The sequence below is a fragment of the Oreochromis niloticus genome, linkage group LG3 (assembly GCF_001858045.2).
Source record: "Oreochromis niloticus isolate F11D_XX linkage group LG3, O_niloticus_UMD_NMBU, whole genome shotgun sequence".
In the NCBI taxonomy this organism is placed as follows: domain Eukaryota; kingdom Metazoa; phylum Chordata; class Actinopteri; order Cichliformes; family Cichlidae; genus Oreochromis; species Oreochromis niloticus.
Genome location: NC_031967.2, coordinates 25694327 through 25718229, shown reverse-complemented (window position 1 = coordinate 25718229; position 23903 = coordinate 25694327). Strand labels below are relative to the sequence as shown.

The 23903-nt window shown below is 39.0% G+C and overlaps 2 protein-coding genes and 2 long non-coding RNA genes across 7 annotated transcripts in view; all 4 read right to left on the bottom strand.

Annotated features, from left to right (window-relative positions):
* The window catches only part of LOC109194483 (titin), a 722900-nt gene that overhangs the window by 208548 nt on the left and 490449 nt on the right, over positions 1-23903 (bottom strand). The gene's annotated exons all lie outside the window — the stretch shown is intronic.
* Positions 117-2274, bottom strand: LOC102077843 (uncharacterized). The gene is made up of 7 exons (XR_268219.3): positions 1993-2274; positions 1865-1880; positions 1661-1752; positions 1363-1422; positions 1209-1259; positions 1025-1087; positions 117-741 (listed from the first exon to the last, which is right to left on the bottom strand). It is a non-coding gene; the product is annotated as an uncharacterized LOC102077843 (long non-coding RNA).
* LOC106097274 (uncharacterized) lies at positions 2382-3892 on the bottom strand. Its single transcript, XR_002063953.2, has 3 exons — positions 3866-3892; positions 3470-3730; positions 2382-2535 (listed from the first exon to the last, which is right to left on the bottom strand). It is a non-coding gene; the product is annotated as an uncharacterized LOC106097274 (long non-coding RNA).
* Positions 20083-23825, bottom strand: LOC102078015 (uncharacterized). 4 transcript variants are annotated; one of them, XM_025905704.1, is made up of 5 exons: positions 23709-23825; positions 22247-22326; positions 21899-21955; positions 21697-21759; positions 20083-20918 (listed from the first exon to the last, which is right to left on the bottom strand). In XM_025905704.1, exons 2-5 carry the CDS (start codon positions 22287-22289, stop codon positions 20830-20832), a joined length of 252 nt encoding a protein of 83 aa, XP_025761489.1. In that variant the 5' UTR covers positions 22290-22326; positions 23709-23825; the 3' UTR covers positions 20083-20829. The 4 variants fall into 4 exon arrangements, with proteins under 4 accessions (XP_025761489.1, XP_025761487.1, XP_025761488.1 ...); XM_025905702.1 differs by lacking the exon at positions 23709-23825 and adding an exon at positions 22553-22666 and having other exon boundaries at positions 22247-22425; XM_025905703.1 differs by lacking the exon at positions 23709-23825 and adding an exon at positions 22553-22666.

Below are 23903 nucleotides of genomic sequence, written 5' to 3'. Positions count from 1 at the left end.
GAATAAAGGTATGCATGCAGTTCAATAGAGCACAGTCGATATACATTTGTGCTTCCTGCACTGCCCCCTAGTGATCAAATGGCTGTTACACTTGATGATGTATCATATTTATAAACCTCAGTGTTATTGGGTTTCACAGTTATAGTTTACAGATATGATATACAGGAGCATGATGCAACAAAAATACTACTGACAGATTGGAAATAAACTCCATTTACCTCCGTACAGCATCAGTCACACCATTTATTTATTTTAACATAATGTATAATACATTATACTGTAAAAAAAATATGTATTAGTGCCCTCATGTAGCACAGCAAAACCTTAATTTAAAGCTGTATTGTGATTTAGAACAGATAAAGTATGATGGTAAAATATATTAAATAAGACACATCACTCTAATCTGATAATCTATTCTCTATTATCACATTTCATTTGGTGGTGAGACTGAAGAAGTCACTTGGATGAGTGACGAAACGTTTCTCCCACAAAACACTACGTCCAGATGAACAGAATCCACTTTTGGAGATTTCATTTGGTGCTCAATTAAACTGTCAAATATGCACTCACAGTGCCCTAAACAATGCTTAGGCAAAGATTCATCAAGATGGGCTGACTATAGGGAACATACAAACATGTAGGGAACATGCATGCATATGTAATGATCATTATAGTGCGATTATATTATGATTCTTATATTATGATTCTTTTGGCTTTGCTGCTGTAGCTCTATTCACTGACCTGTAAGCCAAACACAAAAAGACAAAAAAACGTTATGTGCCGATCTTCACAGTGTGCACCCTACATGCTAGCAGAACTGTTGTGAGACCTGCAGTTTCCATATTCATATCAGTGTAAAAGTGCACTTTTTATTATGTTTCCATGTTAAGATAATCAGATGAATCAAAATTCACTACTACAGGCCAAAACCTGTTTTAACCAAATTTTTTAATGTATTTATTTTTATATTGTTGGGTCTTTTGTTGTTTTTCACATTTTTTTATTGCAGGTGTTTCATACTTACTGTCCTTTAGATAGTTTTTAAGATCAATAAGAGAGTATGTGGCTTCGTGAGCTTCATCTGCCTCTGAAATATATATATATTTAGTTAGAGGATTATTAAAAAAAATATCACCTGAATTACTGTTTTTAACTCAAATGTTTATGTATCTCTAACCACTCTGTGATATTTAAAAGACAACACGTACCATTTGTAGTCTCACTCACGTCATGGATTGTTTCATAGATGTGATGATCACCTTGAAAAAAATAATAAGCCAGAGTCAGAGTTTCATTTAAATGCTATTAGAATAATTATTTCTATTTCTAACTGCTGTGTGCTATTCAAAATATATCATGTACCATTTGGACCGTCAGCAGTGTCTTCTGAGGGATGGACTGTTTCATAGAGTTCATATTCACCTTAAAAAAGCCCAAAAATTATTACAGCAAATAAACACTTTGCTTAAAGTGCAAAGACACCAAAGTGATTTAATTTAAATTCAATTTGAATTAATTTTAAAAAAAAAGGTCCAACTTTTTGTGTTTTAGATTTTTGCCTTTGATTGATGTTCTTTGAAAAACAGTCGACCAGAACTACTAGGGTTTATGAAGACTTCAGAAGTATTATTAATACTAAAGTTTTGGTTTAAGCACTGACCATGCTGAAGAGATTTGTATTCATGGGTTTCATCCTGATTGACTCCATGATTTCTGGTGGAGTCTTGACTGTTGATGTCCGACTGGATCGGCCTAATGAAAACATAACAAATCCACAGATAATAACATTGTACACTAAATTTAGTACAGTAAGAAAATTACTGCTGTTTATAGTGAAAATAGGAATGTAGAAATTTGTACCAACCCAGTAAAGCATACATCTGTTAAAAGAGGAAAATTATTGTTTCTGTTAATGCAATTGTTTTACTTTTTTTTGTGCCATGATGTCATCATATGTTTAGATTTTATAGCAAGTAAGTAAAACTGTCTCACCCTTTGCCTTTGCATAGTGAAACATTAAAAGCAGGAGGATAATAAGAAGAGAGACTCCACAAACCAGTCCAACAACCAACCACAGAGGAGATGAAGAGCTGTCAGGTCCTGATGGAGCTACTGTGATTGTAAACATTAACAGTAAAGTGTAAGAGACTTTATGTGAGACATTTTTCAAAACATTAAAAAAGAAATTCTCACAGAGGTCAGGTGACAACACGACAAACACATTCTCATTCATAAACTGTAATGATTAACATGGTGACCATAATAATCATTACAGAAATCCATCACCTTTAACTGACATCCAGCTCTGTGCTGACTCTCTTCCTGAGTACTGACACTTGTAGAAACCTTCATCAGACTTTGACACTGCAGAGATCTTCAGCTCCCCTCGGGGATCATTTTGAATAAGTTTGTCATTGTGATAGAAAAACACATTGGAAAGTATTTTTTGTGTTCTCAAACTGCAGCTCAGACTAACAGAAGCTCCCTCAGTCACAGGATGAACAGGACTCACCAGGATAGGACCATTACCATCATCTGTGAAACAATCAGTGATGTTTTGGTTACAAGCTGTTAGTCAGCTGTTGAAGAAAAAAAAGCTGAAGGTCACTAAAAGTAACATGATGATTTGATATCTACTCTTCTGTGGTGAAGAACTACTGTACATGGCCTACAAGGAACTTTTAACCAAATGCACAGCTGACCTATTAAATATATAGCGCCTTAGACATGAAATGTTAATCTTAATCCATGAAACACGGGCTGTTTCCAAATTAAAACACTTTTATATATCAGTCAGTAACATCTGGAAGACTTTGGGTTTTAGGGAGACAGTTGGAGGAATTTTGAAATATGGGAATTGGCCTTGTCTTTAGGGTGAGAGTTTTCTTCTTTTTTTTTAAGTGTTGTAAGGTAATGTTGAGCTGATTTGTTACAGCAGTAATGAATACAAGAAACACATCAAATGCTATATTCATTGAAGTCACAACAGTACAGAGCCTTTATGTACCTGACTGAATAAGGTCTTAAACTAATGCTGTTAGTACTTCAGAGTATTTTATGGAGCAGAGCTATGTGGAGCTGCTGGCATATCTACTCATCAGCTGCTTGTGTTTATGCAACAGCACAGATCAAACACAGCCACACAGGAAAAGGGGAACATGCGGTCTTATTTTAAATGTACTCTGCTTTGCTGGGTTTCTGTTGAGTATGCATTTTTTGCTGTTTGGTTTTGTTTTGTGTAAGTGTAAGTTATGAAGAAAAACTTGCTGGTCCAAGAACTCTATCCCACGTACAACCCGCCTGTAGCAGAATTATGTTGTTTATTTTTTTACAGATAAAGATGGAGCTGGTTAGCTGAGATACTTAAAGTTGCCTACATGCCCCACTTTTTGTCTAGTTTTGATAGACAGATTTGTTTATATACAGCTGGGTAGTATGAAAACACAAATACATATGTATAATAACATACTCTGTACAGTGATGTTGACTGCACTGCTGAACTCTCCTGATCCAGACTCACACCAGTACACTGCAGTATCTGACTTTGATGTGTTGATGTCACATGTGGATCCAGTCATTCTCCTACAGTCAGAGTACAGTCGGCCGTCCTCAGAGAACTTCCTCACTCTCCACTCAGTGAAGTTTCCCTCACAGGTCAGTGAGACAGAGTCAGAGGTGAAGTGTTGCACTCTGTCAGGACTCACTGTGAGAGACGCTGCTGAATGAACATCTGGAAACAACATGCAGTGAAGAGACAAAGCTCACAGATGTTGGGATTATGAAATTAGAATTAGAAAAGAAGATTGTTGGGAAAAAATGGTGAATGAAAGTGATGACACTACTTATTAGAGAGAATCAAACTGACCTGCAGACCAGACAAACTCTGGTTGACTGTGATCAGTGTGATACTCTGGGTCTCCTCTTCCAGCTCTGCACACATATCCTGCTGTGTGTGTCTGTCCATGAATGATGTAGGAGTCCTGTGCAGTCCCACTGCCATCAGGTAGCAGCTCATAACTGGAGGATTTCTCTGATAGATCAGGAACAGCTTTATACCAGTAGAAGCTCCATCCTGCAGACGGATGTTCAACCTCACAGTTCAGAGTTACTGAGGCTCCAGGACTCAGCCATGATGGAGACACAGTGAGGACAGGACGGGGTTTATCTGTTCAACAAAGATTTTCTCTCAATGTTTCGTCTCTTAACTCTGAATTCAATGTCACTAAAATGTTGACTCACAAATATTTATGATGAACTTTAAGAGTGAGACTATGTAAACATGTCAAATATCTCAACAATATCTCAACATGTACATGCATTCAGTAATTTGTGGTGCGTCAATCAAAATTCCGTTAACGATGCAAAATTTTGTGACCAAATTATGCACAGGTAACAAACATGGGGAACTTAGAGCTGAATTTGGAGGGATTGATGAATACAAAAATGGTGGCATTGTTTATTTTCTCTGCTGTTTTTTGTTTAAGTTCCAGGTGGAGGCTGATCATTGGTTGAAGACTGAATGGAGCTGGCAATAAATTGTATAAATTGAGACCCGTCTAGACCAGTGTAGCTCTTCCTGCTGCCAACCAGGCTGTGTTCAGTTATGTACCGTGTGTGATGAAGTTTGTGCTGAAGAACAAGATTAGTTATGTTTGTATATTGTAAATATTGTAAATAGACTGTTTTTTTTATTGATCTTGTAACTGTAGGAGTGGGAAGCCTTTTTCTTTTAAAACCTTTTTCTCATGTGTAGGTTAGGGAGACGGGTAAAAGGCTTGTCTTTTGGGCTTTCATGATAGTTAGTTCTGTTTCCTTTCCAGAAGGAAACAGAACTAACTATTTTGTTTGTTGTTTTGTTCTTGCCCAACCTGACAGTTCCTACCTTCAAAGATAAATAAAATAAATTTGGTTGTTGTGAAACTGCAAATTTTTGGCGGCATTGGTCCTTCCTTGGGAGCAGGGAGTGTGGAAGTCATTTTTTGTTTTGTGCTCTGGTGGGGTGGGGTGGCCTGCTTTTAACCATGTAAAGCACTTTGTGTTACATTCCTGTATGAAAAGTGCTTTATAAATAAAGATTGATTGATTGATTGATTAACAGTACTAGAACCTGACACAAATTACAATCCTAATGAGGACACAATTTAAAATTTTTCTTTTAGTCTTGAAACACATGAACACAAAGTCAACAAAAGAAAGCAAAGATGAAGACCAGCAAAAAAAAAAGCACTTCAAAGAGACAGTGATTCTGCTGTTCAAACATACACAGGCATGTTGGCTACAATGCTCCAGGCTTGATTGCCCGTCACTGTCTTTGTTACCTGCTGAAGTTCAGGCTCAAGCTGCTGGGTTTTAAACACTTTAACATCACTCTGGGTTCCTGGATAGATTTGTATGAGGATGTTGTATGTGCGTATTGTATTAGATGATTAATTCATGTTAATTAATGTTGTCGGTTATTTTCCCCTAACAAAACGTAACACCCACATTGTTTGTTAATTGTAGCTGGAGCGCTGTCCTCTGTGTAGAAAACTGGATCTCCTCTCCCTCCTCTGCAGTGGTACAGACCTCCTTGTGAGACACTAATAACTCTGTTGGCTTCATTTCCTCTCATGAGCTGAGCTTTAGAAGAGACTGAATCACGTCTGAACCAGTCAAACTTCCAGCCAGCAGAGCCCTCCACAGAGCAGCTCAGTGTCACACTGCCCCCTGCTGGTAGGATTGAACTTTGTGCTGTCAGTGTGGCTCTGGGTTTACTTGCTGTTGTAGTTACAGATTACCACAGGAAGAAATTTCTTAAAATATTGATCAAACTTACTGATTAGGCTAATTTATCTACAGACACCAAACTGAAATTAGTAATCCTGCATGTGACACATTAGACTGTCCACACTATACATTTCCTTGATTTATCATTCACTTTCACACACAATCCAAATATTTTATTCCAAAAGAAATTTAAAAACATACCAGTTTCATGAATAGTGACGGGATCACTTTCTGTTGTGATTAAAGCTGTGTATTTTTTCCATCCTCTGCAGGTGTAGATGCCTCCTTTAGAGATACTGATCACTCTAGCAAACTGATCATCTAGTGTGATCTTGCTTCCAGATGAGGTTTCTCTGAACCACTGATAAACTAAGTCAGGAGGGTCCTTCAGATCACAGGTCAGTGTCACACTGCCCCCTGCTGGTACAGTTGTTCTGTCTGCTCTTAGAGTGGCCTTCAAGTTGAATTCTTTAAATGCAAAGTGAAAACAAACATGCAAACAAACAAAAATACATAAAGAAATTAATCAAATGAACGCCACTGAATATGTAATACAAATTAAAATATGACTCACACTGGAGTCATGAGATTACAGCACATGTGGATGTCTATTGAGGTTATGTAGTGACATGTTAAACACTAAAAATAAAGACGACGCTGCCCAGGAAAGGTCAATTTGCAATTCAGTCAGTCGATCTACATTGCTCAAGTTAAGTGTCAGAGGCTTTTAAAACTGAAGAAGAGGGGTAATTACAAAGAAGAATATAAAACTATAACTATCTGTACTTGTGGTTGTTCTTGTCTTCTAAGCAGTGGTTTCTGCTTGATTACTTTCTCAGTCTGCTGAGAAGATGAGATAAAAAAAAAGAAAGCTGAACTGCATAAAGGCAACAAACTACAATAAACACACACAGTTAGCCTCAGTGGTGAGTTTAACATCTTCTAATGTGATCAAAATCTGTGATGTGTGCAGATATTTTAAATGAAATGTTACATACAAAATGCAAAATGCATTAAAAGAGTATATCAAATATAAGAACAAAGGAGTTTGGAAAAGGTAAACACTAAACACATGAATGAACAAAACACACAAATGAAAAAAAAATATTCTCACCTTCTGCATTTCCAGAGAACAGTGTTCTGAGCACTAGAACAAATATTAATATTAAGAGATTATCAAACTCAGAAAATCAAATCAGAATCTCAAAATCATTAACTGAAGTCACAAACTGGGACTTTTCAGATGCCCCAGTCAGTATGTTTGTACCCATTTACTGTAAAATAATAAACAGGCTTGAAACATTACAAAAATAACTGACATGAAATTTGCAGACAAAAAACCCTCTAACAAAGTTACTTAAAAAATGCTACCTGCAATAAATGTATTTCATGCAACAGTATAGAAATTTAAAAAGAAATAAATAAATCACCAATTAGATGCCACCAAAGTCTCAGAGAAACAGCAGAAAAATATTTTCCATAAATAGTGAAACTCAAAAATAGAAAATCAGTGTACTTACAGAATAATCCCAGCAAAGTGTGCCCCATCATCACATTAGGTCCTGCAGCACTCTGATCCAAGGATAATCTCAAAGTGTTCTACTTTAAAGAAACAGAAGTCACACTTAATGTAAATAAGATTTGAGTTGCTACTAACTCCTGCAAACAAGTCCCCAATGCAAAGTGAGCAATGTGTCCAGGGTCCTGGCTCTGTGACCCACAGTTGGAGTAATGTTGGAGTAAATGGAATTTAAACGTGGATTATTATGAAATGAATCTAAAGAATTTAAATTGTTTGGAAGTCTGCCCATTAAATTCTGTCCGTTAAGAGCTTTGAGTGCTCAAGTCTTGTAGAAAAGAGCTATTCAAGAATCAGTCCATTTGCCATACAACATGTCTGAATTACTCATTCACCAGAAGAAGAAAGTCATAGTTAGGGGTTACAGTGGGCCAGTGTTTTTTATTTTTATTTTTTGCAGGGTTTTTAAACAAACGACTGCAGGTGTCCACAAGTTGTGGTTGCGGTACTTTAGCATCTAGCCGGCCCTACAGAAGATGAGCGAACATAAAGGGCGTAACTCCCCAAAAGGTTGATTCTGTTCATCTGGACGTAACGTTTTCAGTGGGAGAAACGCTTCGTCACTCATCTAAGTGACTTCTTCAGTCTCAGCTGACTGCAGGTTTCCCCAATCTTATAAACAGTACATTTGCATAATGACTGAAACCAGCCCACTGAAGGAACAATGGGCTGGGAGGTCAGTTCCTTGATCATTAATATGCAAATTCGCATGACCACTGATCAACAACCACTGATCAAAGACTACTTATCAATGGCCATGAGTACCATTCACAGAGAGTTGGGGAATGGCTGCAATCACAGCATTGTAAGATGGTGACAGATGTACCCTTAGGCCCCCTCCTCGATTCAGAGATGGTCTTTCCCTTTTCACGTAAATGGCCTCCTTGACTCCACGCTCAAACCAGCGTTCCTCCCTGTCCAGGATGTGTACATCCTCATCATTGAAAGAGTGTCCACTGGCCTGTAGGTGTAAATAAACTGCAGAGTCCTGGCCTGATGAGGTTGCTCTTCTGTGTTGTGCCATCCGCCTCGCCAGAGGTTGTTTGGTTCCCCCGATGTATAAATCCTGGCAATCCTCCTGGCACTTAACAGCGTACACTATGTTACTCTGTTTGTGTCGGGGGACCCGATCCTTGGGGTGGACCAATTTTTGGCGCAGCGTGTTTTGGCATTTAAAAGCCACAGAGACCCGGTGTTTAGAAAAAATGCGTCTCAACTGTTCCGATACTCCTGACACATATGGGATCACTACAGGTTTTCGCCTGGCAGCGGTTGTCCTTCTCTCCTGGATCGGCTGGAGCTTTCTTTAGGTGCCTTCCCAGCTTTGACAAAAGTCCAGCTGGGATAACCACATTTACTCAGGGCCTTCTTGATGTGCTGTTCTTCTGCCTCCCTAGCCGCTGTGTCAGTGGGGATGGTGTTCACTCTGTGTTGTAGCGTCCTGATGACACCCAGTTTGTGCTCCAGTGGATGGTGAGAGTCAAACCTTAAATACTGATCCGTATGCGTAGGTTTACAGTACACGTCAGCTTTGAGATGTCCCCCATTACTGATGGAAATCTCACAGTCTAAGAAGGCTAACCTGCCACTTTTCATATCCTCCCTGGTGAATTTGATGTGTCGGTACACCGAGTTAATGTGATCCGCGAAATGTAGTACGTCCTGAGATTTGATTTTCACCCAAGTGTCATCCACATATCTGAACCAATGGCTTGGTGGTGTTCCAGGGTAGGATAGCAACGCCCTCTTTTCCACTTACAAATTGGCCACGATGGGTGAAACTGGGGAGCCCATGGCACACCCATGCTTCTGCCTGTAGAACTGACCCTTGTATGTGAAGTAGGTGTAATGAAGACACAGTTCCAAAAGCAAACACACTTGGTCGATGCTGAGAGTGGTTCTGTTGCTGAGGTTGGGGTCATCCTGTAATCTCTTACGAACTACCTCCAACGCTTCCGTGACTGGGATGCAGGTGAGGAGAGATGTAACGTCGTACGAGACCATGGTTTCATCTGCCTCCATAATGACATCTCTCACCTTCTCAACAAAATCCAGGGTGTTCTGGATGTAGTGTTCAGAGCTGCCCACCAGCGGGTTGAGGATCGAAGCCAGAAACTTGTTATAGGTGACAGAGTTGATCATAAAGACAATCAATCTTAAAGGTGCACCCTGTTTATGTATCTTTGTTAAACCATACAGACTTGGTGTAGACTCCCCTGGGTACAGCCTGTGGTATGAGGTCCGGTCAATAGAATTGTCTTGTTCTAGCTACTTCAGACAGTCTATCACCCTCTTCCTGTAGCCACTTCCTGGGTCTCGTTTCAGGGGCTCATACATATTTTCATCCTGAGCAGTGACAAAATTTTCTCATTATAGTCTTTCTGGTTTAGCAAAACTGTGCACCCACCCTTGTCTGCTAGAAGGATGATAATGCTGTTGTCATCACTAAGTGATGTGAGTGCCTTCCTCTCCTCCATGCAGATGTTGGATTCTGGGGGCTTTGCATTGCTGAGACAGGCTGAAACTTTCATCCGTAGTTGCTCTGCTTCCACGTCTGCAATATTGTTTTTTCAAATTGCTGTTTCTGTGGCTGTGATCAGCTCCACTAGCAGGATTTGTCTCGGCGTCACAGCAAAATTAAAGGAGGTAACATTTTACGTGTCAGGTTGTCATCTATCAAAATAAAATGGTAAACACACACAGAGGCATGGACTTGACACTGAACAAAAAGAACACACAGACTGAACCTTAACACTACGGACTGGAGGAATGAAACAGAGACAAGATTCACAAAACACAAGACACGGCTAGACACTGAGGGAGGTAAAACATAATCACTACCGGCAAGAAATAAACAACCTAACGTAAACGTTTAAATCAGATATTAGGTCTGTGCATGTGACATTATGTTTTTTCATGGTCAGAGTTAGGTTACATCAAGTGTAGCAGGGAGTCATACGAATTTTAGCTGATGATGCTGGGATCCTTTGATTGAATTCCACCGTTATACTGACTGTCTATTGTATAATATAAAGACAGCATAAACAGTGTACTGTCAGTGAAGAGGATGGAAATCAACCAGGACAACTCATAAAACATCTGCTGACATCTTGTTGAATTCAGTTATGTAAATCCACAAAAATCAGCAGGTCAGCTGATCACAGTTTAAGATTAAGTAGATTACGACAATCTACTGCTGCGCTTGATAGAAATGATACAGATTTTTGTAAACTGTGATTCTTTTGCCCACCCTGAGCCACTAAAACTAATTTTAGGTTTCTCCCACCTGCTGAATCTGACTTTAACATCTTCCCTACTCATTTTCCTGTTTAGAGGCAACTGAATTTTTAATTTGTTTTCCTTGTTTTTTGTTTGTTTTCTGCTCAATCTCTCTCTAAACGATTTGAGCTGAGTGAATTAGAATTAAAAATTAGACCAAACATCTAGTTTGTATTCACATCTACTGGTATTGTTCTATTATTACGTTGATGTAGCACAAGGTTCAGTTAGCTTCACACAAAAATAGCTGGTAGTAATATTCTCCAAAGACCCACTTCCTATTTTCTTACTAGAGTACATTTCAGAGACTGCACTTTTTTAAAGACATTGAATCAGTACTTAAACTTTTACTGGATTATTTTTCATCACTAGTATCTGCACTTCTGCTTAATTACAAATATCTGTTGTCTTGCCACCTCTGTCGTCGCACACCCATTCATACAAGCACTTTTTTCTACATCAAAGTGACACCCGATATCACACCTAAGTATGTAATAGACACGTTGGTCTATTTGCGGATGTCACGCCTTGAGTCTCCTAAGCATCAAATGGACACACATGCAGAAGAGATATATAGATTAAAGCCAACAAGTCACTAGTGACCAAGGAAGGTATGAAGTACATACCAGGCTAGTTAGTAAGTAATTTTTCTTTAAATGTTTTTCCATGACTTTATTTTGAGTCAGCATGAAAAAGTACCATCCTCTGCTGGTGCTGCAGCTTACTGCAGCTTCTGCATGCATGCTTATTTCACACTTTGGTGACACAAAGCGTGACATCCACACACTTGCCAGCGTGTCTAATACTCAAAACCTTTTCACACCTTTCTGCTGTGACATTCACAAGTTGCAGCTGACCTATCTTTAGATCTAGCAAGTGTTCAATTTTTTTGCTTCTTTTTTTTGTTCTGTAAAGGAGAAACAGAGGGCAAAAGCAGGTAAGCCAGGCACAATAACATGAAGTAGATATACTACCCACATAGCAGACAGGTTTGGCCCAGATCTGGTGTCAAGCCGGCACTGCTGCCTGACTTCTGGCATGGTGAGTGGTATGTCATCTAGATATGGGCCAGGCCTGGCAATGATGCCACTGTCTATGTGATGGCATGCCACATCTGGACCGATTGTGGTTTGGTTTATGTGGACCAGGCTCATAGAAAACAGGTCTGGTCCGGATCCGGCATCAAGCTGGCACTTCTGACTGACTGGTGTCATGGCAGAGTGTTTGTCAACCAGATGTGGGCCAGGTCTGGTAATGATGGCACTATTCATGTTCCTATTTTCCTATTTTAGTTAGAAGACCCAAAAGCCATGTTGCAGTACTATACTGCTATGGTAGCCAACATTTCAAATGCAGGTATGACAGGTTTGTGAGGTTACACTTTATCCAAAACCTGGTGAGGGTTTACTCGTAGTCTAAGGAATTTGGAAAGGAAAGCGTCTGGACTTCTTTAAGTTGCTTGAAGACTTTTCCCCTCTCATCTGAGAAGCTTCTTCAAGCTTCTCAGCAAACCAGATCTGGGCCAAAGGGCCATCATTCTTTGCGGTATGTGGGCCATGTGTAAGCACATTGTGTGAGCCAAAACCGGGCCATACCAATTTTGCTATGTGGGTAGTATGTGTAATATTGACAATCAAATATAAATCAGCGGAAATTATTAACGGGATATTCAAGAAGCATCAGAGCTACAGTGCAGATGCAGAATCCACAGCAGCTGTTTGGTGTGTGTGTGTGTGTGTGTGTGTGTGGCGGTGGGGGTGTCTAACTTTTAATGTTGTCTGATAACAGCAAAACTCACTGAAAGAAAACATTACAAAACCATTTAAAGTAGATGATTTAAAAACAAATCAGTGGCTGATTTGCAATATGATTTTGGAACATCTCACGAATAAATAGGATTAGTTTAACCAAACCATGCCTCAACAACAGGCATTCAAAATAAACACTGGAGCATCCTACCTTGCAATCATGTTCCTGATTGTACTTCAAAAAAATCACTTTTGAGTTATCCTTCTGCCCACATTCAGTTTCTGTTCACATCTGCTGAAGTTGTACTGTTGAAACGTTTCACAGAAATGCACGCTGTTGACTTCTGATCAGAGAGAATAGTAACAAGTCCACAGCCATCAGCTTCTGGTAGGCAGGCAGAACTAGCCAGGTCAAAGTTCAGTCATTGCAGTACTGTGAAAATCATAACAATCTGTTGTCACTGCAGTTTATCAGGCTTATCATTACAATATAGTTACACATCAATATAAAGATTAATAACTACTGATCAATTTAGAACTAGATTTTAGATTCAGACTTAACTAGAATCTAAACTTAAAGTGACAATAATGAAGGGACTCAAATACGTGAATTGCTGTAAATGCTGCACAGTGTCATGTCATGTGAATGTGACAGACGAGTGAAAATACTAGGAAACTGAAACTAAGTGTGGTTTATCTGTGTAAAACACATGCAGACTGCATGCACATGAACTTTACACAGTGTTACTTTTTGTTGTGTGTGTTTCTTATGAATTTCAAGTGAAAGCCACAGCAGACTTGGGTGTACGTTCATGCTTTGACGCATCTTTTATCATCACTGTCACAGTTGCTGTACCCACTCGGCTGCAGCTGTGCCACTGCCAGCTTCACACATCAATAACAACCCCAAACACAGAACCCTACACAGATTTTAAGCTGGCTAAGCGTGATTGCGATGCAGCACAGATGCATCTGCCTTCCCTGCTGCGGCACCAGTGATCACCCCCCGCCACAGTAATATTTCCAAATAAGTGATGCAAAGCAATTCTGACCAGTTTGTCTGTCTGTGAATGTTCTCAGTCATCCGGGTCATCGTAGCTTAAGGAGCTTGGAAAGAAAAGCGTCTGGACTTCTTTAAGTTGCTTGAAGACTTTCACCTCTCACCCGAGAAGCTTCTTCAGTTCTAAGGGTCAAATGGTGGAGAGTCCCAGATTTAAACCCCGTGGGAGTTTCCCCCCAAGAGGAACAAAAGGACCCCCTGATGATCCTCTAACTAATCACACGAGCCAAGGTGTGAAAGTGGGTGTAGGTCACAATCAGCCAAGGTTTCTGGTGAGCTCATTGTGAAACCTGGCCCCACCCTATCATGTGATTTCCTGAGGTCAGATGGCCCAGGATGTGAGTGGGTGTTAAGGCGTCAGGGAAGGGATCTCAAAACTGGATTATAGATGGCAGACAGTTGGTGTCGTAAACCACCGCCTCTGTTCAAAGATGGTCGCTCACAGTGGACGTAAATGGCTTCTTTCACTCCTCTTTCAAACCATCTGTCCTCTCTGTCCAAAATGTGAACACTGGCATCCTCGACAGAGTGACGTTTGAACTTTAGATGCAGATGGTCAGCCGAGTCTTGTCCCATGGAGGTGGCTCTTCTGTTCTGCCATTAATTTACGAAGTGGCTGTTTAGTCTTTTCTTTCCAAGCTCCTTAAACAACCAGTCAGTCATTAAAAAAAACAAAAAACAAACAGAATCAAGGTAGACTAGATGTGTTTAATACACTCTGTGATGGCAAGCCACACATGGTAAGCTCCACATCTCACCACTCGTTTTCTTCACTTTAGTTTACTTTGCAGTCGCTACTTTAAATATTGTTTACTTATTGTCCAATATATTCTTTATTTAATTAGTTTACTTTTTCCATCACACCTTACATTGTTTACATGGAGTGCACACATATATGATCAAATTTCTGTTTTGTTATATTAATACATCTTTCTTTGTTTGAGTTACTTGGGGGTTTGGTTTCTCCTTCCTGGTTGGCCAAAGGTGTGGCAAAGTGCTGACTAAACCACATGGTTCCTTGCCTGGGGCGTGTTTGGAGTTTGTTTAATTGTTTTGTGTTAGTTGGCTATATGGCAGCCCTTTTGTTTGAGGTTTTGTTAGTTGTTATTTTGAGTTTAGTTTATTGAGCTTTTATTGGTCTGCCTATTTAAGTTTTTGGCTTTGTTAATTATCTTTTATTTTTATTTTTATTTAACCTTTATTTAACCAGGAATGTCCCATTGAGATTAAAAACCTCTTTTTCAAGGGAGTCCTGGCCAAGAGGCAGCAAATTTCCAAACAAATACATACAAACAAACAAGATTAAAAATTACACAAAACAATTACACATTATTGAGGCAGTCTGTAGGGCTTTGAGTTTAGTTTTAAAAACATTTAAAGACAACAGTTCAGTCAGTTTCCAGTCTTTCTGTAACAGGTTCCACGAAAAAGGCGCAGAGTGGACAAAGGCTTTCTTACCCAACTCTGTGCGGACAAGGGGAACAGACAGCAGCAGCTGATCATTTGAACGCAAGGAGTAAGAACCACTATTTTTCCTTGTGACCAAAGTACAAATATAAGGAGGCAGCAATCCAAGCATAGCTTTGTAAATAAAAGTGTACCAATGCCCCTGTCTTCTAATGGCCAAAGAAGGCCAATTTACTCTTAAGTACAAGTCACAATGATGGGTCAAATATCTACAATTGGTGATAAACCTCAAGGAAGCATGATACACCGTGTCCAACATTAGAAGGCATGAAGAAGAAGCGTTCATATACAGAATGTCACCATAATCTAACACAGATAAAAAGGTTGCAGTGACAAGACGTTTTTTTACTGCAAAAGAAAAACACTGTTTATTACGGAAAAAGAAACGAAGTTTCAGCCTCAGTTTCTTTACAAGTCTCTCTATATGTGGTTTAAAGGTAAAGGAGTCATCTATCCAGACACCAAGGTATTTATATTCATGAACTATCTCTATGACATTTCCTTCAAGGGTGGACACCACTGGAATAGGCTCTGGGACCTTCTTTGCCTTAGAAAACAACATTAGCTTAGTCTTATCAGCATTGAGAACTAATTTTAGCTGGATAAGTGAATGCTGGAAAGCAACAAAGGCTTTCTGTAAGGTTTCAATGGCCTGAGTAAGAGATGAACCATAACAGTAAATAACTGTATCGTCAGCATAAAAATGCAAATTTGTGTCTGAGACATTTTGACCCAAGTCATTGATATATAAAAGAAACAGAAGGGGACCCAAAACTGAGCCCTGTGGCACCCCCTTGTGGACAGCAACAAATTCAGAACAAAGACCTTCAAGTTTAATGCACTGGGTTCTATTATTCAGATAATTTGAGAACCACGCTATTGCATGTTCTGACAATCCAAGGCTGAGCAGTCTGTTTTTTAGGACAGCATGATCAACAGTGTCAAAAGCTTTTGAGAGGTCAATAAAGAGTGACGCACAGTACAATTTCTTATCAAGTGCCATAATAATATCATTTATCACTTTCATAGTGGCAGTGTTAGTACTGTGTTTTTTCCTGAAGCCTGACTGAAATTTAGAAACAATATCATTAGAGTACAAAAACTCCTTCAACTGGTCACAAACTAGAGATTCCATGATTTTGGATAAAACACACAAATTTGATATTGGCCTATAATTAGTCAACACTGATGGATCACCTCCTTTCAACAAAGGCAAGACAAAAGCTGATTTCCAAACCGATGGAATTTCTTTGGTTTTAATTGAAAAATTAAATAGAATTGAAAGTGGTTCTGCAATATAATCCGCTGCCAACTTCAGAAAATAAGGTTCCATCAAGTCTGGACCAGGAGGTTTTCTGTGATCCAAAGCCTTTAAAGCTTTATGCACTTCATAAACACTAAAAGGTACAAAGTTAAAACGGTCTCCAGAAAACATAGAGAATTCTGGGCAAGAATTTGTTAAAAAAGTTTCTGCAGAATCAAACAAGGAACCCACTGATAAAAAGTGCTCATTAAAGCAATTCAAAATTTCAGTTTTATCATTAATTGAGACTGAATCTTTTACAACAAATTTAGGAAAGGTTTGAGTCATTTTGTTGGCAGAAAAAGACTTGATTACTTTCCAAAATTTCTGTGGATCGTTGAGATTCTCAGTGGTGACAGACAAAAAGTATTCGGAGACAGAGATCTCTATTTTGATCTGCATTTCCTGTGTTTCATATATCACTCAACTACAGGAATGCAGCTTTTATTAAGAACACCCTATGTTCCACGAGCCCATGTCAACCAACACGGGCTCATGGCCACTGATCTCACTCTGTGGAACACTCACCTGCCTGTCCTCCTGCCTACTGGTTTCTGGTACATCTGGAAAAACAGGTTGGCAGTTGTATGCCCTTCTCACGTCCACTCGCCAGCCAGTAAGCCAACCTCCACACCCGTGTTACTTAGTTTCCTAATTCTCTCCCCTCTCAAATCATTAATAATTCTTTCCTTTGTTGCAGTGCCTTTGCCCAGAGACTCTTAATCACTCACACGGCTGAACCAGAGCTCCGAGATTTACATCTCATCACCATACTAGTAAATACACACTAGTGAAAAGCAATCCTTGCCCTGCACACTGTTTCTCATTTGGGTCCACGTTCTTTCTGTCCGGACACCTGGCCGCAACACATACAATCATAGAGGTCTGAAAGCTAAACCCTGTTTATGTATCTCCGGTAAAACATACAGACTTGGTGTAGATTCCCCTGGGTACAGGGTATGAGGTCCGGTCAATAGTATTGTCTTGTTCTAACTGCTTCAGACAGTCTATCACCCTCTTCCTGTAGCCACTTCCTGGATCTTGTTTCAGGGGCTCATACGTATTTTCATCACTGAGCAGTGACAACATTTTCTCATGATAGTCTATCTGGTTTAGCAAAACTGTGCACCCACCGTGTCTTCCAGAAGGATGATAATATTACTGTCATTTTAAGCAATGTGATTGCTTTCCTGTCCTCCATGCAGATGTTGGCTTTGCATTGCTGAGAAAGGCCAAAACTTATGTTCACAGTTGCTCTGCTTCCACTTCTGCAATGTTGTTGTTTCAAATTGCTATTTCTATGGCTGTGATCATCCACAGATACTTTGATAGCAGATGGTCTTTTGTGCCCCGCATTTAGTTTCACTTCCTCCCCTTTGTCTCGCGCTGATTCCACTCCTCAAATAGCTCTCAGCAAGTTTCTGCTATCTTTCATTTGTTACTGCTCAGGTTGCACTGTGGACTCCTTCTTACTTAAAGTGTTATTTATGTATTTATTTTTAACTTTAACTTAAACTCACTATAATGAGCTACTTTTAAGATTTTAGAACTGTGGCTAAATTTGGGTTTACAATATTTTAGTCAGTAGTTTTCTTACTTGCACACAGAGAAGCATCTACAATAATTACTTAGGTCAACAAGCAGGAAATAACTAAAGGACAACCACAGGAAACCATTGGGGAGTTTAAATGTGACCCTTAAAGTTTTTTTGTTTTGTTTTTTGCAGCTTTCAGTGCTGTCAGAGGTCAAGGTTTGGCATTTAAAAACTTTATACTTAGTACAACTTTGTACCATCATTGTAACAGAAGCACTGAACTATGTTTAACTGGGTAAGTGAATTGAGCAGTACAGTAACTTTTCAGTGATATGGGTATTTTCCCTACCAAACTGTATGAATTTGTTTAACTTTTAGTTGATTCACTTAATTAGAATTCAACTGAGGGGGCACAATGACTTTACTGGGTCAGCCTGGGCCCCAAGGCCTGTCCATGACACCGCTGGGAACTAAATACAGTAAAAACAGAAAACCCATAGAAGTATTTGATATTGGCAATGAATCTTTCACATCGATGTGAAGGAATTTTCAGCCACTTGATTATTTGCACCTGGGTTACCAGAAGCTTAAAATGAGAGTCAATAGCAGAATAAGTCATTTGGCATGGCAGAGATTTGGGAAGTTTTTCATGGGCACAACCCACATACTCAACTCTGCTACTCAACCCACATATTAATTTTCCATACTAATGTGTCAACATTTAAGGGGAAATAAATAGGCTTTTCGGCATTGTTATGTCATTGTCATGGTCCGGGTGAGTGGCTGTTTTTTTCCATAGAGCTGGAGTTTCCACCTGTGGGCGGAGCTACTTCATTCCATCCATGATCTGCACCTGTTGGCAATTTGGGCTGCCTACATATAAGAGAGACTAATTGAGAAATGAGTCTTTACCAGATCTTCCGCTAACCTGCATTAGTGTGAGGCCACCAAGTTGTTCCTGTGCGGCATAGTTTTTGGCATATGCTTACCTGGTGTTTTCCTCTCTGTGATTTTCAGGAATCATCCAGTTCATCATTTCACTCCCAGCAATACTCACCACTTCCTGATGCCGGTCTACTCTGTAATCACAGTCGCAGCCCAAGCTCTTTTGGGTATCTATTTACCTGCCTCAGAGATTCATGGAAAACACTTCCTCTGGACTCTCGGGTTCTGTATACTTCAACTGCCTTCCCCTCAAGTCAGCCTCCACCTGCAAAACCTGTAAGACACTCTGTTTAATTAGTCCTCTTACCTGACCTATCACCGCCATCACTGACACCCTTCTCACTGTGTTCCAGTGCCACTGATCTTCCCCGCCTGAATCACAGGTTATAGCTCACGTTTCTACTTTGTAGTTTATAGCCTATGTTTCTATTTCATAGTTTATAGCGCATGTTCAGATGCATCATTCTTGCTTTGAATTATTTAGTCCACAGTAACCATTTTGTAAACTAAAGTGGCTTCTGTAAATAAAGTTCTGTTTTCATGTTCAAACCTACCTACGGAGCCCTGCAGGGGACATTAGAGAAAAAAAATGAAGATGAACTTTTGCGAGATCTCGCAAAATAGTCCGCATCCTTCAGAGGCCGCCAGCTCGAAGCTGACCGGGAGGTCGAGGTATGATGTGCCGGGAGTGTGGTATTCTTGCCGGCTCTTGTGGGCCTCGACCTCCTGGTCAGCTTTGAACTGGTGGGTAACAGACATCTCCAAAAATGTTGGAGCACTTATGCAAATATGTGATGTCTTGATAAACTGAGCAGATATTTGAAGTTTCCACAGCTATACTCTCGCCTGAAAATATCTTAAAAGTTTATTTTGTGACCCATAAAGAGTAATATTAAAACTAAGTAGCTGCCGCCATTGTTGGAAACTGGAATTGGCTGGGCCGCGCTATGAATTCTGGGATAGGTTGGGCCACAAAGGTCGCATTTGGAGCAGCCTTCGAATTGGGACAGCCTTCGTTGCCTGGCTGTGACGTAATCAGCCTTCAAATGCGGCTTCCAAAGGATGTGGCCTATTTTGCGAGATCTCGCAAAAGTTTATTTTCATTTTTTTTTGTTCAATGTCCCTTGGGGGGCTCGTACCTATCGCCTCTGTTCTGTGTCTGTTCTTGTCGCCTGGCTGTAACACGTATAAGGTTTATTGCGAAAAAGCATTGTTACAACAAGAAAAAATACTCCACCAAAAAAAAATGTCCTTACTTTTTTGTTCAGCTTTCTTGTGGTACTAAATATCTTCATGGTGTCTAGTATTCATGTCTATATCTGAAGAGGAGACAGGACATTTGAAAGGCATGGGCTGAACCGATGGAAATAGATCATATCAAGAAAAAAAACATTATAGATATAAGGCTTTAGTTATGTCTTTATTTTGAATGTCTTAAAAAATATGAAAAACAAATAATAAAATGCAAGAGCAAAACATAAGGAAAATAGTAATCAGTAAATATCATCCCCAGAAATTGAAAGAGGTCTATGTAGTCCTTCATCTGCTCCAATATAGAGCATGACTAACTAATAGTCATTACTTCAAATCCTGCCTACTTCTTTACAACTTGATACATATGCCTATGCATTTACATATTCATTTACATTAGCAGATGTGTTGTTCTGAAAACAAGACCAAAACCACATTGTCACTTGAGGACGCGAGGTTTGTCTCTCCAGTACCCTGGCATAGACTTATAGTGGAAACTGAGGAGTATGGTCCACTGAAATGCTTCGGTCCCTATTATTGAAGAGGGGAACCACCACCCCAGTCCACCAATCCAGAGGCCCTCTCCCCAATGTGCACACTATATTACAAACCAAAAAAGAAAAAAAAAGGGACTGATAATTTTAAAAGTTTACCACTGCCACTTAATTTGGGATATTTTTAGGTTTGGGGGATATTCTGGATTAAATTGGTTAGGGTTTAGTTGCTCTTTTGTCATCGTTCCTCTTGATTTTGTTTATACAGAACTTTTTATTGAGCTGGAGAAAAAGCCAAAAAATTCCTCAGTAATTAATGGTAACTTGCAGATATATTTTTTTTTTTTACAATACATTCTGATATGTCTAAAAGTACATAATTACAGTGAAAAATGTCAATGTGCTATTTTACTGCCGTACAATCACCAAGTTCTTTTCCCGGTTTGACTCCAGAATAAACCGTTTCATGAGCTGTGGCAGGATCTGATTTTCCTAAAAAAAGAAAAAGAAAAAAGAAACAATTAATCAAAAACATTTTCCCAGTAAGATTGTAATTTAAACTGGATGAGTATGTGTTTATAAATTTTATTCAGCATTTATAAAGTGTAGAAGAGAAAGTGCGAGAAAAAAATTATCTGATATATTGCTTTACTTACCTTTCCTTGTCTTGGCTATCGATTTAATATTCAAGAACTCTGCGTATAACAGGCTAACATCTAAAAGAAAGGCTACCACTGAATTCATAAGTAGTCCTGCTCCTAATCACATCCATCCAACCTTCACTTCACCACCACATCAACCAGAGTCTACACTCCACTGTCTTAGCTTATGACATCAGTACTGTTAAAACAATTACAGCTTCACATGTACATCTTCAACTAACTGTTTTTTGCATCATTTAACTAATCTTTAGGGCTTTCTTGGACTTTACTGATACAGGTCTCATAACATCAAACATTAGCCTTGTCACAAAGATTTATGCTTCAGTTTGCACTTTTTTCTTCATTTTTGTTAAAACGCAATAATCAGCAGATGACATGACAACGCTTCTACTGTAGAAGTAAGTGGAGAAAAAAATGATTGCCTCTGACTGACCCGCTGTCAAAAACAGTCCTAAATTTCTCCTAACTGTTCCCAGATGGGTTTCTCCAGGAATGTCTTACTGCTACACCAAGGAATAAAATACAGATTGCTGATTATTCTCTATGTGATATTAAATAAAGAAACATTAAAAAAAAAAGCAGGATTGTTGTCACTGACTGTACTGTACCTGTGGAAGGGCGTATTTTAACATCAGAGTAAACACAACTCTCCTCTGGTTTCTTGGTCTTCTCTGACAGAAGGATAAGACAAATGTCAAAAAACAAACAAACAAAAAGAAAAAAGAAAACACAATTTTCTTTATTTTCTTTAAATATTACTCGCTTTAAAAACATCTAAACCCCTATATGTTTCCAACATAAAGTACTTACTCCTTGGAGTGGTGTTTTTAAGCTCAATCAAAGAATATGTGACATCCTCTGATTCCACTGAAATAGTGAAACAGTTTTCCATTAATTAATATATTATTAAAGGTCCTACTCATTTTTATTTTCCACCGTACATACTGCGCCTTTTTCTGCGTCATTGATGTCTTTGATTGATTTGTAGAAAAAAGCATCACATACAGAGTAAAATCAAGCCAATGGTTAAATAAATAATACAAAATAAATAGTCATATATAGCAATTTGATCATCTTCTAATTCATCTAATCAGGACTTAATGTATTAAGCTCAGAGTTTACAGTTTATAAAGAAAACAATACAGGGTGAAGGCTGACCTTGGACAGGAGAAGTGTGTTGAGTTTCATCCTGCTTGGTCATGTGGTTTGTAGCAGAGTGCTGATTTTTGCTCTGAGGCCTGGAGGAATAAAAATATAACATAAATTTGTAAATGTAACAATTCCAGAAGGTTGAAAAAGGGATGGGAAGGGTTGAACCAACCTCTTAGAGCATGACTCTGTAAAAAACGAAAAAGAAAATAATTTCAAACTGCTCTGGTGCAATGACAGTACATCTACTTCAGACTAGATGCATGAATACTTAGATCACATAATAAGGCAAAAACAAGATGGAAATGGCCTCACCCTTTGACTGTTTGAAGCGACACAACAGCAGAAGAAGAATAATCAGTAAAATTCCACAAACAAGTCCAACAATCAAAGGAGTGAGAAATGAAGAGTTTTCAGGCCCAGGCTCTGCTGTAATAAATGTTAGGTTCTAATTAGATTTATGTATAAAGATTCTCCAAAATGATTTAGGGCTCTTTAATGGCACAAGAACAACACGTATTCCCAATAACAGTATTTTTGTATAAACCTGAAGGTTATAAACATATGCTAGAACACAACATTCTTTTCCTGTATATTGACACCTATGGAAATGTAAATATAATTATGTCACTGCATGGCAGGAATCATCATTTCCTCTCTTTTACTTCCGTGTGTGTGATCCCCCCCCAATCAGATTCTGCAAATTTGTTATCTTCACATGCATGATGTAAATCTCCTGTTCCACCATATCCAAAAGGTTCCCCACTGGATTGAGATCTGGTGACTGTGAGTGCACAGAGAACTCATTGTCATGTTCGAAAACCAGTTTGTAATGACTTTAGCTTTGTGACACGGCACATTGACCTGCTGGAAGCAATAATTAGAAGACGGGTACACTGTGGTCATAAAGATGATGGACATGGTCAAAAACAATACTTAGTATTGTTTTCTGCAGTAGTATTCTGTGGTATTTAGACAATGCTCACTTAGTACTAAGGGGACAAAAGTGTACTAAGAATATCTCTCGCACTATTACACAACCATCAGTATCCTGGACTGTTAATACAATACAGGATGGAGCTGTGCTTTTGTGTTGTTAGGTCTCCACTGACCAAAAACATCTTACTTAAACCACGATATGTAGATGTGATGATGTAACTTCTGTCAACAATTAGCAAAATTACATGCACTAAAAATCAGCCTTACAGGAAAAAATATATATTATTGCATATTTATACTTTAAAGATGGCTCTGTACTACTGAACCTTTTAACCTTTAAATAATGTTGATGTTTTCAAAAACTATGGTATTTCTACGCAGCTAAAGTCAATTTGTAACAATGACCCAGTGGTAAACAAGAGCTATTCAAACTTTAAATATTATACAAATATCATATTGAATATTGTCAAATTGAAAGGCTCACAACAATCTTTTGAAGGTTGCATACTCATTAACTTTCAGTCAAACTCACTGTTTTTATCAATGTTGACAGGATCACTGTAGTCTGTGTAGTAAACTGGGTTTCCTCTTCCTGCTCTGCACCTGTAGAGTCCTTCCTGTGAGACACTGATTTGTCCATCTGAAGGAGCAGCATCTTGTGTAGTCAGGGGTTCAGAGGATTTATTACCTCTGTACCAGTAGTATTTCCATTCAGATGACAGGTTCA